The 16,961-nt window shown below is 36.6% G+C and overlaps 1 protein-coding gene across 6 annotated transcripts; it reads right to left on the minus strand.

Moving 5' to 3' along the window:
• Positions 1–4,063: 4,063 nt before the first annotated feature.
• LOC117721904 (olfactory receptor 10J1-like) lies at positions 4,064–13,816 on the minus strand. 6 transcript variants are annotated; one of them, XM_076914519.1, is made up of 4 exons: positions 13,608–13,816; positions 13,086–13,162; positions 11,836–11,942; positions 4,064–10,072 (listed from the first exon to the last, which is right to left on the minus strand). In XM_076914519.1, exon 4 carries the CDS (start codon positions 9,592–9,594, stop codon positions 8,662–8,664), a length of 933 nt encoding a protein of 310 aa, XP_076770634.1. In that variant the 5' UTR covers positions 9,595–10,072; positions 11,836–11,942; positions 13,086–13,162; positions 13,608–13,816; the 3' UTR covers positions 4,064–8,661. The 6 variants fall into 6 exon arrangements, with proteins under 6 accessions (XP_076770634.1, XP_076770632.1, XP_076770633.1 ...); XM_076914517.1 differs by having other exon boundaries at positions 11,836–12,089; XM_076914518.1 differs by having other exon boundaries at positions 13,073–13,162.
• Between the last annotated feature and the right edge of the window lie 3,145 nt (positions 13,817–16,961).

Below are 16,961 nucleotides of genomic sequence, written 5' to 3' on the forward strand. Positions count from 1 at the left end.
AGACGCTGATATGGATGTCAGGAAGTGCATGCTGACAGGAGCCTGATGCAGCTGTCTCCTCAAAGGTCTGCCGGAGTCTGACATTCAGAGGCGTATGCCTTCACCAAATGAAGCTTCCGGTGTGGAGACTTTTTTATTTCTAGTTGAGATGTTGACTAAAGGGGTCCTATGTAAACAACTCAAGCTATTAGCAAGACAGTAGTTGCTCTCCACAATCTGAGGCCCCACTGATGAAGACAACACCCACACAATTCATTGAATATGTCTTTGGCACAGGAAGGTACTCTGTAGTCTATGAAAAGAGAACCATATACACCAAGCTAGCTGGAAGCTATGGTCTACAATGCTGTCCTGCCTGCAAAGTATTCTAGGGCAACAGTGGCACAAAGTTGTGAGAACAACAAACCAATTTTTTAGTTTGACACAAAGGCCTGCTGTATGTTATGGAACTCATATCTGACATTGCTTGGGTGACCAAAAACCAGAGACTAGGCATTCTAAAGAATTAGGGTAAAATCAAATACTATTGGCCTCAAAAATAGTAATGATAAAATAACTCCTAATGATATTCTGCTATAGTCATACATTAGCGTGTTATTCAGCTATCACCAGAGAAGCTTCCTCCTGTAACAGATGGCAACAGATACAAAGACCTACAGTCAGACATTTCAATGAGAGAGCTAACCCTAGAATTCTCAGGCCTACATAGTATGTCTCTATCAAATTCCTCTCCTCAGAGATCAGTGAACCACAGATAAAGAAGGCAGAAAGAGTATAAGAGCTAGAAGGGATAGAGGACACGAATAGAACAGGCCTTCTTAATCAATGAGCAACATTCATATGAACTCACAGAGACTGAAGTTAAAAGCACAGGGTCTGCATGTGTCTCTACCAGGTCTTCTACATGTATTACAGGTTTTAGTTTAGTATTTTTACAGGACTGCTGAGTGTGTAAGTGAATGGGTCTCTGCTTCTTGTGCCTTCTCTTGGGATTTTTTTTTCCTTCTGTTGGTTTGACTTGTCCAACTTCAGTGTGTGGGTTTTTTTTTTCTTGACTTATTATATTTTATTTTGTCATGTTTGGGTTTTATCTCTTATAAGCCTGCTATTTTATAATGAGAGACAGAGGGAGGGGATCAGGATGGGAGGGGAGGGATGAGAAATTAGAGGAGTAGAGGGAAGAAAAACTATAATCAGGACATAGTGTGTGAGAAACAAGAATCTATTTTTAATAAAAGGGGGGAAATCTAAAGAAGAAGAATGACAGGTAACTTTCTTCAATGTATGACTGAAACTTAAAAGTCTATGATAGTTAATTATATTAACTAATTAAATGACTACAGAAATGCAATAGCATTAACATTTTATAAAGATATTAAGATTCCCAAAATGTAAGTTGTTCCTGTTTGAAGTGTAACAAAGTGTTTTAAACCTGGAAAAATGCTGTGCTGAAAAAAGAAAAAAAAAAAAACAGTTGAAATGCCAATATTTAAAGGCTAATATAAATTAATAACAATGGGGAAATCAATTTCAATAAATGTTTAACCACAGTCATCATCATCAGATAGATAAATAGACAGACAGACAGACAGACATATAGAGATAAAGAGATAGAGAGAAAGAGAAGGAAAAAAACAGACAGAGAGACAGAGTGTAACTTGGAATACCCATCTTTAAATGATGTGTTGCTATCAAATTCCTTCCACAGTCAGATAATTGCAAAGAGAGAGGTAGACATCAGAATACTGGGCCCTAAATAGGATGTCTCCATCAAATCCCTCCCCTAAGAGCTCAGGGAATCCCAGAGAAGAGGAGGCAGAAAGAGAATATGAGCCAGAGGGGATGGAAGACACAAAGCCTGCTAAATAAATTGAACAAAATTTATGAACTCACAGACTGAAGTTCCAAGAACAGGGCATACTTGGCTCTATATTAGGTCTATACCATGATACACACACACACACTCTCTCTCTCTCATTCTCTCTCTTTCGCTTTAGTATTTTTACTAAATATTAAATAACCCCTGAATGTGTGAATGAGTGGGTCTTTGATTCTTGTGACTTCTCTCTGGGCTCTTTCCCTCTGGTGTTTGCTTTGTCAAACTTTGATGTGAAGATTTTTGTTTTATCTTGTATTTAATCTTTATTTATTTTATCTTAGAAACCCAGTATTTTCTTTGTGTGTATGTGTACTTTCTTTAAATTATTTATTTGCATTCTAAATGTTGCCCCCTTTCCCAGTCTTCCCTCCCAGAGCTCTTCATCCTATCCCCTCTCTCCTTTGCCTCTGAGAGGATGCTCCTGCACCCACCAACCCTTCTCAGGGCATCAAGCCTCTACAAAAGTAGGCACATCTTTTCCCACTGAGTTCAGACAAGGCAGTCCTCTGCTTGCTACATATGTTCTGAGGGCCGTGTTCCAGCCTATTTATGCTAAAGCTACCCATTCTCTTCGTATCTATTCAATACAGTACTTGAAGTTCTAGCTAGAGCAATAAGACAACAAAAGGAGCTCATGTGGATACAAGTTGGAAAGGAAGAATTCAAGGAATCACTATTTGTGGATGATATGATAGTACACATAAGCAACCCAAAAAAATTCTACCAGAGAACTCCTACTATTTATTAATAACTTCAGCAAAGAGGATGGATATAGAATTAACTCAAACAAATCAGTAGCCTTCCTTTATACAAAGGATAAGTGAGCTGAGAAAAATTAGGAAAACAAGATCCTGCACAATAGTCACAAATAATATAAAATACTTTGGTATGACTCTAACCAAACAAGTAAAAGATCTGTATGACAAGAACTTCAAGTCCCTGAAGGAAGAAATCAAAGAAGACCTAAGAAGATGGAAAGATCCCCCATGCTCATGGATTGGTAGGGTAAAACTGGCCATCGTATGAAAAGCAATCTGCAGATTCAATGCACTCCCCATCAAAATTCCAACATAATTCACCACAGATGTGCAAAGGGCAATTCTATACTAATTCTAATACTATCTAATACTAATTCTATATTTTATATGGAAAACCAAAAAACCAAGAATAGCAAAAAGAGTTCTGGTGGAATCACCATCTTTGACCTTAAACTGTAGTACAGAGCAACAGTGATAAAATAGCATAGTATTGGACTGTTGCAGACAGGACTATCAATGGAATATAATAGAAGACCCAGAAATAAGCCCACATACCTATGGACACTTGATCTTTGACAAAGAAGCCAAAACCATACAGTGGAAAAATTTATTATCTTTAATAAATGGAACTGGTCTAACTGGCAGTCTGCATATAGAAGAGTGCAAATTGATCTATATCTATCACCTTGTACAAAGCTCAAGTCCAAGTGGATCAAGGACCTCCACATAAATAAGATACACTGAATCTAATAAAACAGAGAATGGGAAATAGCCTTGAATGCATTGACATAGGGAAAAATTTTCTGAACAGAACACCAGTGGCTCGGGCTCTAAGATCAACAAGTAAGGCAAAGGGCACTTTCGGTAGGACAAAACAGCAACCTACAGATTGGGGAAAGATCCTTATCTACCCTATATCTGATATAGGCTAAAATCCTAAATGTATAAAAAACTCAAGAAGTTAGACTCCAAAATAACAAATAAGACTTTTCCTTCCTAATGACAGACAGAAAGGGAATAGAGATTGAAGGGAAGGTAGGGAGGAACTAAAAGGAGTAGAGGGAGATAAAAAACTGTAACTAGCACATATCTAAAAATAAAGAAAGAGTAAAGTAGTACTAGTGCTGGGGTTCTTGAGGCAGCAGAGGGGGAAGAGAATCCGCAGGGCCAAGACTTGGTCCTGCAAGATATTTAGGGTTGCTGTTTAATAATAAAATGTTTGCCTATCTTAAGTCTAAGTTACTTTGTTACTGTAGCTGACCTGCCTAAGTTCTTTTGAGGCCAGAGACTGCAGTCTCTAGTATTTAGCACCTTAAACAGCCAGGGATTAAGTAAAGTAGCTTTTGTTCTATCTCTACAGGAACTGGACAGCTCTAATTCCCAGCCTGCTAGTTGAAGTCACAGGAAGAAAAGGGGACACATTGAAAAATGATTTTAGCCTTTATTTCTAAGTTTTTCAGTTCTCCAAAATGTTTTTACAAAAGTTCTCCTCCAAAAAGTTCTCTCTGAGAAGCTCTCCAAAAAGTTCTCTAAGAAAGCTTCTCTCTTGTTTTCTAAGACGTTCTCTCTGCTCTCTTCTCCTTATCTTGTTCTTTCCTCCTGCTCTGATGTAAAAGCTTCTTTACATCAGATTACTCCCTTACTCTTAACACATTTTCTCCCAATGCTACTAGTCCCAATGCTACTAGTCCCAATGCTACTAGTCCCAATGCTACTAGTCCCAATGCTATTAGTTCCAATGCTACTAGTCCCAATGCTACTAGTCCCAATGTTATTAGTCCCAATGCTGTGCCCTTAGTTCTAAGTTCTTCTTGAGTTCAGTTCTGTCTCCTCTCTTTGTTCTCAGCACTTATACATCTTTCAGAACACATGATCACATGGTAAAAAATTCAGCACAAGTTTACACATAAATTCAAATCATAAATTGAATAAGAAGTTCACAACTGAGAAAGTTTACATTCAAATCCATTAGGAGGAATTATCTGGCTAAACATTCATCAACTGTTACTAGCTCTATGGGTTCATAGAGTGTTAAAGACCATAACTAAGTTATCATTGAAGTTTTGTATAGATAAACCTAGTCAATATTTTATCTTCTGTCTTTGCACCTATAGTAAATCCTTAGTTTCTTTTTTATGACCTTTGGTTAATTATTTTACAATCTCTTGTAATATGCTAGAAGTTGTAGATGCCTTCTTGCTAACTCAGAAGCAATTAACTCATGACACTTGAAGACTGACAAAGTTCTCAAAGCAGTTTTGACATCAAAAAGGACTTAATAGCAGTCCTATTAGAAACTCTCTTAATATTTACTAATATAATTTTAGTAATTCCTATAGGATCATCATTAAGAATTAAGAAAATATCTATTTGTCTATATAGAGATATTATAAGACACTGCATTTTTGTTGTTCTGCAGAGATCTGCTCAAAAATACCTAGTGACTGTTATATATATTTAATAATAACAGGAAGAGCATATTAATAGCAGAAATCTTTCCTAAAATGAAATTCTTCTTGACTTTGTGTAGAGAAGCAAATCCAACATTAACTTTGACAGTCCATGGTGGAACCATCTCGGGAAAATCATCTGCTAGTTTTTAACTTCTCCTTGATGGCTTCTGGCATACTAAGCAATCATTCAAATTATGTTGAGACCATAGAATGCAAGGAGTGAAACTGCCCACAGCGGGTTTACTGTGCCAGTTCAGAGAAGAGCAATGAAGCAATGGGAAGGTGAGCATCATGACTGTCTTATATTAGGTATTTCTAGACTAAGTCTCTTCTTCAAGAAAATGAGGCCTTTATTAATGTTCAGGTCTAACCAACAATTCTGACAAGTTAACCATCCTTTCAAATGTCAGAAAACTCTTATGTTCCTATAGGAACTTGTATAATCATCTGTACCTAGTATGAAGACTGTTTTTGGAATAAAAGCATGGATAGAGGATGCTTTTTTCACAGCTTTTATTGGGTGTGTTACCTGACAACCTCAAATATGCAAAGAGTATGTTATCTTCACTATAATCCCCAACGTCTCCATTCTCCCTTCCATCTCATCACCCTGGACCATATAGTTCCCTTCCTCACATTGTATCTTTTGCTGTGTTGTTTTTTGGGAACCGTGGATTAGAGGCCCTGAATTTTAATAGTATTTTGGTTACTGCTTTTTGTTGTTGTTGTTCAGAAAGAGAATGATTCTCTTGTCAAACTAGTGGATGTATTGTTCACTCTTAGGAACTAGAACTGTATAGAAATAAGAAAGGTTGTTTCTACCACCATGAAAATGGGAAAAGTTGCCCTATTTGTCAGATGGAGATGTTGCTAACAGACAGGATTAACCTCCAGCAAGGAAAATTCAAGCTCCATTCTAATGCAGACTTGTGCACTGTTGGAGAGCTCTCATTTTAAAATGGGATTTTCTATTCTGGGGCAGGGAGCTCATGACAGGATCTCTTTTCTTAAGGGTTCCATAAGACAAGTAAATGATACCTGAATTTCCAAAGAATTGTACTCTGGATAGAAGTCTTGTGGGTAGCAATATAAGGCTTCTCCTTGTTTTAAAATTGTTATTATTATTTATTCTACATTGTTCTAGGGGACATTATTTGCCCAGGGAAAGATCAGAAGACTACAGGGGAGAAGCCAACTGCATTTCAAATAGATCTTTAAACACTCACAACAGAAACATTTATATTGCAAACTGAAAGAAATTTTAAGTTTAGCAAACTTTTCTGGAGAGGAATGCTTCTCAGAGTTTAGAGAGAAAGATTTTGAATAACCAAAATTTGAGTACTAAAATATTCTATATGTGAAACATAAAATGCAAACCATGGAACTGAGAAGGATTCAGTGTTTTCTGTTTAAATAAAATAAAAACATGCATCCTATGGAGAAGACAACTCCACAGTGAGTCCCCAGCTAAATCTTGGTTCCCTCATTAAGAAAAGACAGGAATCATTGAAAGAAGGAGGGTATTAATGTTCCTCACTTTCTAGAGAAGATGCTTAGAAAGGCTTGGGTTCTATGAGTGAGGAGTTAGGTGGATGGTTTGTGGATGCCAGATTGACTCTGGTTCACTATGTCATAGGACTACAATGCACCTGGGCAGTCTAAGATTATCAATAAGACGTTCATGAAAGTATGGCCAACCAAGAATGGCCTCTTGCTGGTCACAAGCATGAAATGAGGTGCTGGAATCACACTGATAAAAAAACATGGAAACACCAAAGTCCTCCCAATGTGTGACACTAGGTTGCCTATGAGGTCTTATCTACTCCTGGAATCTAAGAAGTGGAGCAAGAAATAATTATGGGATTCCCTCCAGGGAAAGAAACTGACTATAACTGGATTCACTACAAGGATACACTAGGGGAAAGTAAAAGTAAAATAAGAAAACCTCAAATTTTATTGGTTTTCTCATAATCTGGATTATGATTAATTGACTAGCTTTACATGAAATATATGTAGGTAATTTTTACTCCATCAAGAGTATTAGGAGCTCTGAATGACAAACAGATTGAAGGATAGAACTATCTTAGATTTACTTACCTAAATATGCCGCACATCAAATACATAATTGCTTTGCATATTTTATTTAATATTTCTGCATTTTGATGATGTTTTACACTAAAAAGAGAATGTGCACTCATGTATCTTTTGTGGATATTGAAATTAATTTTCAGTAAAATACTTTGATTTGCTCAATAATTACACCTGCTAATTGCTAAGTTTTTTTTCATTACTTATCTTTTCTCAAATTGAATCTAAAGTTTACTCCATTGTTCTTTTTTTTTTTTTTTTTTTTTTTTTTTTTTTTTTTTTTTTGAGGTAAGGAAGAATAAATAGCCTGTTATTACTTCATGTCTCAAACAGTTAATTCTATTTTATGGAAGTTTACACATGAGAATTTCTTACTGTTTACATTTCTCGGTTTTTCAGTGGCAATGGAATCATCTAATGTATTTCAGAAAGGTGTTGTATTGGCTTACTTCTCCACTAAATTCTCTTTCCCTGCCTTGGTGACTTGGCTGACAAGGGGAAGAAGAAGTCATCCAGAATGACTATTTCTAAATCCACTCTTCTCTTTTTGCTCCTTACCATGTCAACTTTCACTTCAACTCAACTATCAGGAAGTTTCCATTAAGATTTCATCCTGACCTTCTCTTCTTCTTCATCAAGTTTCAGACTTCTCCAGCAATCTTCTTCCTCGACAACACCCTCTTACTTTCTGAGTCTTAAAAAAAATAATTTTTGATGAAGAATGCTTTTATTATTAACCTGAGAGGCACTTCTCCTCCATCTGGCTTATCTTCAGGAAGAAGCAAAGAATTAGACCAAAGGCCATTGCATTCAAATGATATGACCAGACTCCCTTGTTGATTAGGAAGTTTTTTGATTTAATATCCCCTTTCCTCTTCACAGCCTTTCCTTAGATCCCTTTCGTTTGGAATTCTACCTGTGGCAGATAGGAAAAGTGAAGTTCTTTTAGAGTTCTATGTGTGGCTGCTTGAAGATAGTTGGTCTGAAAAGTTATAGCTCATTCCAAGTTCATTTTTTAAAAGATCTCTTTAGTTTTTATCTTTGCTTATCTTATTAAAACACAAGACATCTAAATTTCTTTAACTACTTGTTCAAGTATCTAATTTGTATTAAGAGAATATTCCATTGAGTAATGTTTACTGTGTGGTTATAATTCAGCAAGAAATAGATTGGTCACTTTAAATTTAAGCTTGAAAGGAACATAAGATCATACTTTGACCTTGTAATTATCTTCTGGAGTAGAACCAATGGTTCTTTGTGTGGAAGTGACCTGTGTTTTTATTATGTTATGTTATTATGTTAACAAAGAGGTTGAGGAAATGAAATCCACGTGTTAGAGGCTGGCTACCGGATTCGCTTTTGCCTTGGCCCTGACCCTGACTGTAATGTATGGGTCTTATAAACACACGATATCCTGGCTTTATACCTTTACCTATCAGGTTCCATGTGAAAAAGATGAAATTATTTGGAGAGAAATCAGCAACTAAGATAGGTATTTCCTACCCAACACTTTTCGCAGAGCATCCTGGACTTCTTTGTTTCTCAGACTATATACAACAGGGTTTAGTAGAGGTGTTATTACAGTGTAAGTCACTGAGATCAGCTGATCCTGGTCCCTAGTGTTCTCTGATTTGGGCTTGAAGTAGGCAACAGAGGCACAGCCATAGTGGATGATGACCACAGTGAGGTGGGAGGCACAGGTGGCAAAAGTTTTTTTCCGGCCATCAGCTGAGGCAATCTTGAGAATGGTGGAAATAATAAGGACATAGGAGACAAATAGGAAAGTGGCAGGGGCTGTGACAACCATGAGGGTGAGAACTAATGTCAAGATATCATTGATGACTGGCACTCTACAGGCCAGATCTAAAATTGGTCGGACATCGCAGAAGAAATGTTCAATCAGTGTGTTGCAAAATGGCAGCCTGAATATGGCCACAGCCTGAACTAGTGAGAGCAAGAAGCCTGTGGCACAGACTGAAGATGCCAGAATGACACACATCCTCCAATTCATGATGATGCTATAGCGAAGTGGGTTACAGATGGCCACATAGCGATCATAACCCATGACTGCCAGCAGGAGGCAGTTGGTGATTGCAAATCCAAGGAAAAAAAATAGCTGAATCTCACAGCACTCCAGAGAGATGGATTGGCTCAGACCCATAAGGCTACCAAGCATGCGTGGGATGATGACCAGAGAATAGAAAGTCTCTGAAGTTGAGAGAACACTTAAGAAGAAATACATGGGGGTGTGAAGGTGGTGGTCAATGCGGATAATGGTCACAATGATGACATTGCCAGTCAGAGTCAGGATGTATAGGACAAAGAAGACAACGAAGAGTGTGAGCTGATGCTCATGGAAATTGGAGAAACCTTGGAAAACAAACTCTCTTACCTCTGTGAAGTTGGCTCTCTTCATTGGGGACCTTACATCTGAAGTCTAAAGAGAAGGTCTTAGTAAAGAGATGACCCTGACCCTAAGTACACTGTAAAGAAAAATTGAGTAGAGCAGAGTCTCAGCTTAATCTTCCTACATGGAGCTGTAAAGAAGTTTAGTCCACAAAGTCTTAATCTCCTAAGCACTGCCCCCTACATCCAATCACTAAAACTTATATTTTAAGAGTATATAAGTAAGAGCCAGGTAGTGGTATGTGGTTGTGATCCCAGCACTGTGACAGGCAGATCCTGGACCTTAATAGGGTAATCAGCTTAGTCTCAATTAGTTCCAAGCCAATGAGAGACTCTGTCTTATAAAATTAAAAATATACATCAGAGTTGGTGACATCTAAACAACAGCAGCTGATGTTGACATCTGGCTTCCACACTCACATACACACGTACACGTGTCTGCATAAACAAGAGCACTTCCGCAAACGGGAGCACACACCAAAAGAAAACTAAAAAGCAGAACAAAAACATGAACTCAGATCCTTCATAAATGATAGGCTGCATCCTAGGACTAGACATAAAGATAGAATTTGGTATCTAATAGCAATTAATGAGAAAAAAAAGGCCATGAATTTGGAAGACAACAAAGGCAGGTAAATGGGAAAGTTTGGAGGCAAGAAGGGGAAGAGAGAAATGATTTAATTATATTATAACCTCAAAAATAAGAGAAATCACGTCAAGCAGAGTAAAAACCATAAGAAACTTAATTGAAAATCAATATTATTAAAGTTTCAGTGCTATATTACCATAGAAAATACCTTCAAGTTAAAATCCCTTGGAAATCTAGATGCCAAATTCTTGCATGTGATGTTCACTAACTCCACTAATTAAGAACACCAGTATATAAAATGGTTAGGTGTCAAAAGTTTGTTTCAGAATGGAAAATTTGTTTAAAATTAAAATTTCAATTATGTGTTTTATCAAAACAGTGTATAAAGAGGGGAGAGTCATGTGATTATTTGATTTGTTACTGACACGGGCTTTAAAGTTTGTTCAATATTTGCACTTGAGAAGAACCTGTAGAAAGCTGAGAATAAAACATTTTCTCCAAGCTGTTAAACACAGACAGCAATCCTATAGTCAACATCACACTTGGTGCAAGGTTTTCTTCATGATTAAGAATAAGATAACATGATGGCTTTATCTACTTCTCTTCAACATTACATTGAATATTCCAGCCAGCCGAGTAAGTAAAGATAAATGAAGATTGAGAAGGAAGAAATAAAACCAAACATTTTTTAGAAATTACATTCATAGAAAATTCAAAAGATGGTACTGACAAGTTATGAGAATTAAGAGAGCTTGGCATGTCTTTTGGCACAAAAGTTATTATGTAAAACTTCCCTGCATCTCTGTATTCAACAAACCTCTACAAAATTAAATTGAGGAAATGTATCATTTATCATCATTTCAAAAAATATCAAGTACTCATGAATAAAGACTTCTGTGAAGAAATTGTCAAAACCTTAATGAAGCATCCTAATGATGTGGTTATATGCATGAGTTCAAGACGATACTATCAGTTTCACCTAGTCCCAGATAGACCTACAGAGTCAATCCAAGTCACTCAAATTTCAAGTTAATTGTTTTAATTATCTGTTGGTTGGATTAACAGCTAATACTAATATTTCTATACAAAAATCAAGTTGCAGGAGCAGCCAAAGAAAAGGAGAGAATTTATCTTTCACATATCAGTACTTATCATAATGTCAGAATAATTAAGATGGTGTGGTGCTAACACAGGGCAAAACAATCATAGCAGGGGAAGAAAAATGACTACTGAAGGATAATGAATACATATTTGATCATAGATGAGGATTTAAAATTTTCTCTTTAATGCTATTCTCCCTGCTCTTTTCCATATATATAATTTTATATATAGTTTGATCACTCTAGTAACATGTAATTACAATTATTTGTATTGACTTTTAAATGTTCTCTTTGATTACAGGGTTAATACTCATTTAGTTCCAGACCTACAGAACCAATCCCATTTTTTGGCTTCCTTAGGTTGTTGACAAATGTTTGTTAAATGATCTAGTGAATAATGGAATGTTTTTGAGTACTTCCAGTCTGCAGGAAGAGTCTCATTCTTTTGTTGGATGTCTACAGAAGCCCTGCCTCATGTACCTAGAACCAGGACACAGTAATTAAATAAAAACCTGGATTGCAGAAGTTCAGGGCTATGAGAGGTAGAGCATAGAATTCCTACCTTTAGGGACATTGCAGGTATACAAGCATGAGACACTGCAGGATATATAGATAGGCAGAAAGCAGTAATGTCTACAGGACTCATAAGTGGAGAAACTGGAAGGCTGCCTGAGAGAATGGGCACAAAGGGATAGTTTAGAGAAAGCCAGATGATAAAATCATTTGCTTACCACTTTTCCTTCAGAAGGCAAACACAAAGGGTATTTTGGTTTAGTTTTCACATCCCAGTCCACATTTAGGTAAACAGCTTTATTTCTAAAAATGATAGGAGAAACATGTATGGTTTTTGCCTACAAGAGCTTCCTTTTTACTTCCGAAGAACCTTCATGGTAGACATGTGAGGAACCATTTTCAAAATGTACAAAATAGTTCTCCAGAATCACAGATATGGCAGAGCTACCTCCAAAGCCTTGTTTTCATGACCCTTAGCTCCAAACCCTCTGCTACTAAAATATCTCGGTTCTGGGGAAAAAAAAATTCTGTCTCAGCTGAGGGACTGACAAATGGAAAACAGCTACCAGGAAGGGAATGCTCTCTCTTTAGGAGAGCACTGTAAGTCAGAAGAATCTGCTTACTTTGTTAGGTCTTAGTTTAGATGTTGTCTGTTGAGAGTAACATTCAAGGACTTGTTAAGGTTTATATCCTTGTAAAAAAAAAAAAAAAAAAAAAAAAAAAACTATTAAAATCTGAATGAGAAAGACCCAGGGAAGAATAGTGCTCCTTTTTTTTTTTTTTCAGACAGAGTTTCTCTGTGTAAATAGTACTCCTTTTTTTCCCTCCTCTGATCCAAGTGTATATAGAATCCCTGAGGCAATATATTACATTTCCCTTCACACACACACACACAGAGAGAGAGAGAGAGAGAGAGAGAGAGAGAGAGAGAGAGAGAAAGAGAGAGAGAGAGAGAGAGACTTTTTTACTGGAATGAACAGCTAAATGCCTGGATTATGTTCCAGAAAGATACAAAATAATTCCCCTGACCCAGAACTAATCATAAATAAAATGAAATTAAAATACCATATGGATGGCAAAAACCGTTGGAAATACAAATTTGGCCCTTCAACATGAAATGGCTGAAATAGTTAGAGACAACCTACAGAAACTAGCATTTATTTAAAATATGCTATCTTGTGTAGACAGGCTATTTGATTTATAGCTTAAAAATTACTCTGAAAATACATAAATCAATCTTATTTTGATGATGAAAAAGTTGAAGCCCAGTGGAATAATCTACTTACCAGACTCACATACCTACTAATTGACAGGCCAGGTCTGAAGCACAGGCATATCTGAATAGACACCTCAAGTATTTCCTCTGAAGCAAAATCCTACAGGATGAATATGCAAGCAAGGTGTTTGGGTTAAAAGAGAATGAGACATTGGCTATAGGAGAAATGCCTAACTCAGCATCACTGCCTCAAAAGACTCGAGAACCCTTAGTAGCAGACAACAACACTAGCATTATAAAGTTGGTCTTATTTACAGTCTTTGCCTTGAATTTCAGCAGATTCTTCCATTATTTAAAATGAAACCCGCCAAGAATACTATATTTCACTTTAGATGTCAACCAGCCATTGTGAAACTTCCTGAGAAAGTCTGAAACTTCAATATCAAGGAAATCACCAGAAAAAGAGAGGACTAGGTAGATGAAAACCAGAAAGCTTAAAAACCAGTTCTCTTCTGCTTTTTATTTTAATTTTTTGTTTCAAATACACTTACTTCTTGAATGCTTGGAAAAGGAAATTATAGAAAATTCCTTAGGAGCTAGAGTACCTGCAATTGGGAAAGGAAAGACCTGGAACTGGATGCTCCAGGAAGCAAGAGTGGAAGAAGTTAAAAATCCTAAGGCAAGCAAGTAAGCATTTACAGAGTGTCAGAGGGCATTTCTTAATGTAGTGACAAATTCCAGGCTAAACTTTGACTCTGCTGTCCTCAAAAAGTCTCTCTGCAGAGCAGAAAACTCTAGAAATCATAAATCTAAGAATGCTGTCTTAGGTTTACCCAGAAAGAGAAACTGGACTTTTAACTCTGATATTCTGAAGACTTCCCTTGAGAATCATTCTTGGGCACAGGAGGCACCAAAAAACTAGTGTGACACCTTATCTCAGGGGCCTCGTTAAGAAGTTGGCAATTAGTAGAGTGAAACTCCTTGTCTTTGGTTAGTGACTCACAGGAACAGCCTGTATCTTAGAAACTGAAATGTGTTTTGTTAGCAAACTAGCAAACACAGAATAAACACACCAAGAAACTATCTATTCTTTTGTGTCTGAGGATGGTTTCATCTTTTATTGAATAAACAAATATTATTGAGCATCCGTTCATGTGCAAGGCAGTTTGTTGGCTGGAGATCATAGCACAATAAAACCAGTAATGGCGTTTGCTTCTGTAGAACTGTCAAACAGGAGAACACAACAAGCTGCTGTTAAGCCATTAGTGAGTATGTACATGTTTGAAAAAGGAGCATTTTCTGGACAAGTGCAGTCTTTGTACAAACATTTGATCACCAGACAATGCATTTGTGCCATTAGTAAATGAAGTTCACTATTTTATCCAGACAGAGCTCTCTCGAAGACACATGGCTTATGAATTGGACTGTGGGCTGGATTTTATCTCCTACTGTCTTCTTGACTAGGAGATAATATTGTTTAATGTATACACTGCCTACCCAGGCAGGCAAATTTCAAAGTAGGAATAGCACAATTGTATTACTAGAAGAAAAATAAGTACTAGGAGGAAACATGTAGTGGGGGCAGGTTATGCTAGTTTGCCATACTATGTTTCTCAATGTTTTTATGAGTGATGAAATTTAAGCCAGAATATTGAAGACATATGTCAGTCAACTAGATGAACCTAAGGTAGAGAAAGAGAAGATGAGTGAAGTACTGGATGAGTTAATGTAACTCATTTCATGATGGGAAACACTCCTCATTGTGAGGGAGATGGTGAGAAAGAGATCATGTTGGAGGCAATAAAACTGAAGATACACAAAGATCTGTACAGCTTCAGGCATATTTTGAGGTAGAAAAGCTTTTATGGAATGATGATGCAATCATATAAATTCACAACTAAAATATAAAAAAGTGAAGCCAAAACTGGCAGCTAAGACCTTGGAAAGACAATGGGGGATGACAGCTATTGTCCTGTGGGAATGCTTTGGAGCCAGAGCTCTGGTGGAAGACAAAGTGATAACTCTGAATTTTTGAGACCCTAAAAGCTAATGCAACATAGGAATCTTAACACACATGGTCAAGAGACCTGTCTTTACCCAGCAGTGACCCATGAACCAATTTTCAGAAAGTAATTATTTATAGAAAGTGTGGCTTTATTGTAAAAATCTGATAGGGTTGCAGTGTGAGCCTCTTGGGGCACCTTAATAGAATACTGTCTAACTCATTACATGGAGAAAAATAACAGTCTCTTCAAATTCTCAGAGCAGAGATAAGGAATAAAGGAGTGGTTCTGTCTCCTTGGAATATACACTTGAGACACGTAAGCATGAACTACAGTGCACTTACTATGTCATAAGACATTGGTTGTAGAAATATTTACACTAGACTTCAGAGTCTTCTCTTGTTCTGTATTTTGCTCATAACTGATAGTGTCATGGCTCACTCAGGAAATTGGTTAAAGCAGTAGATATGTAACACATTGCCATATGCTATCTCATTTGACACATTTAGAAATGAGAAAATATCCTATAAAAAAGAAAAAGAAATGAAAAAAATAAACCAGAATGTGATTAGGAATAGCTGAAGTCACTATAAAGTATTTATTGTAGAAACATTAAAGCCAAGATCCAAGATTCTTAAAGCAGAACACTGCTTGTTATCTATGGATAAGTGTCGGTTCAGGAGCATTGACCAGTAATATTCTGAAAGTAAGTATATCTTTTAAAAACCACCAGGTTGATGGTTCTATGACTTAGAGCCAGTTGAGGATTCAGAGACAGTTATAAATGATAGAATTGATAAAACTTCTATAAAGAAGAGATTGAACAAAAGTATAAAATAAAATTACATTTTAGTAAACAACTTGTTCAGAAATAGGAATAGAAACTCACTAAAGGCAAATAACTACCTAAAATTATCTAGAATGTGAATTTGAAATATTAAGAGTCTGTAAATATTTTATCCATTTGAATTCCTGCCACCCAGTATTTAAATTTTTATAAATTAAAATACAATTATCGAAATTTTAACTTTCTTCCATCCAGCCATGCCTGAGTCACCCCTATTACACTTCTATGGCCTCTATTTTCCTTTATTGTTGTTTTACACATGCATACACACACATATCACATATATACATATACACTTTAGCATGATGTTTCTAAATATATAAATACGATCTGATCTGATTAAGGCATATGGTAATTACATGCATATGGTTTCTAAATATTTATCCTTATACTTACAAATAAACGTAGCTTTCATCTCTCAACAAAGAAGCTAGCTGCTCTTTGTAGCATATGAGGAGCATTACAGAAAACTACAACAAATATTCCTGTGGTATCCAAGCCCATCTGATTTACCTGATCCAGCCCCATCTGATCCACACAACTAACACATCTAAACTTCAGGAAACATCATGGAAGAGGGTTGGAAAGAGTTTAGTAGCAAGAGAAACAGAAATTTTGAAATGGGATTAGTTCTCCTAGAAATTATATCTGTGAAGATAAGTATCTGTGGAGCCTCGACAAAGTGGGTGCCTAAAAAGATAAAGATGACAACAACAGGCACGCTAATGTATAAAGGGCAAATTTCAAGAGACCCCAATCCTAGACAAAAATCACAGATAACCAGTGAATATATAGGGTTGGAAAAATGCTGTTCTCCAGGAAAGAGACCTCCCAGTTGGTTATCCAATATCAAATGGTCAGCCACCAATCCTTTTATTCACATAGTTCAGGGATTAGAATTTGTGCTTTGACCTTTCTCTGCCAAATAGTGCTTTGGTGTCAGTGGAATCCGTCTTTATTTTCAGTGGAGGCTGAATAAAACCTGTAAATACACTGGCTCAGTGTGGTCCACTTATTTGGGAGTGCATAAAGACAACCATCAACATCAGTACTCTGAAAAAAATCCCTAATAAGCCACACAAGTTTAGCGGGGAGATCTTGAAATAAGA

This window comes from Arvicanthis niloticus, chromosome 16 (assembly GCF_011762505.2).
Source record: "Arvicanthis niloticus isolate mArvNil1 chromosome 16, mArvNil1.pat.X, whole genome shotgun sequence".
Taxonomy (NCBI): Eukaryota; Metazoa; Chordata; class Mammalia; order Rodentia; family Muridae; genus Arvicanthis; species Arvicanthis niloticus.

Excerpts from the sequence above, each read along its gene's own strand:
- LOC117721904 (XM_076914519.1), bottom strand. The coding sequence starts at position 9,594 with ATGAAGAGAGCCAACTTCACAGAGGTAAGAGAGTTTGTTTTCCAAGGT.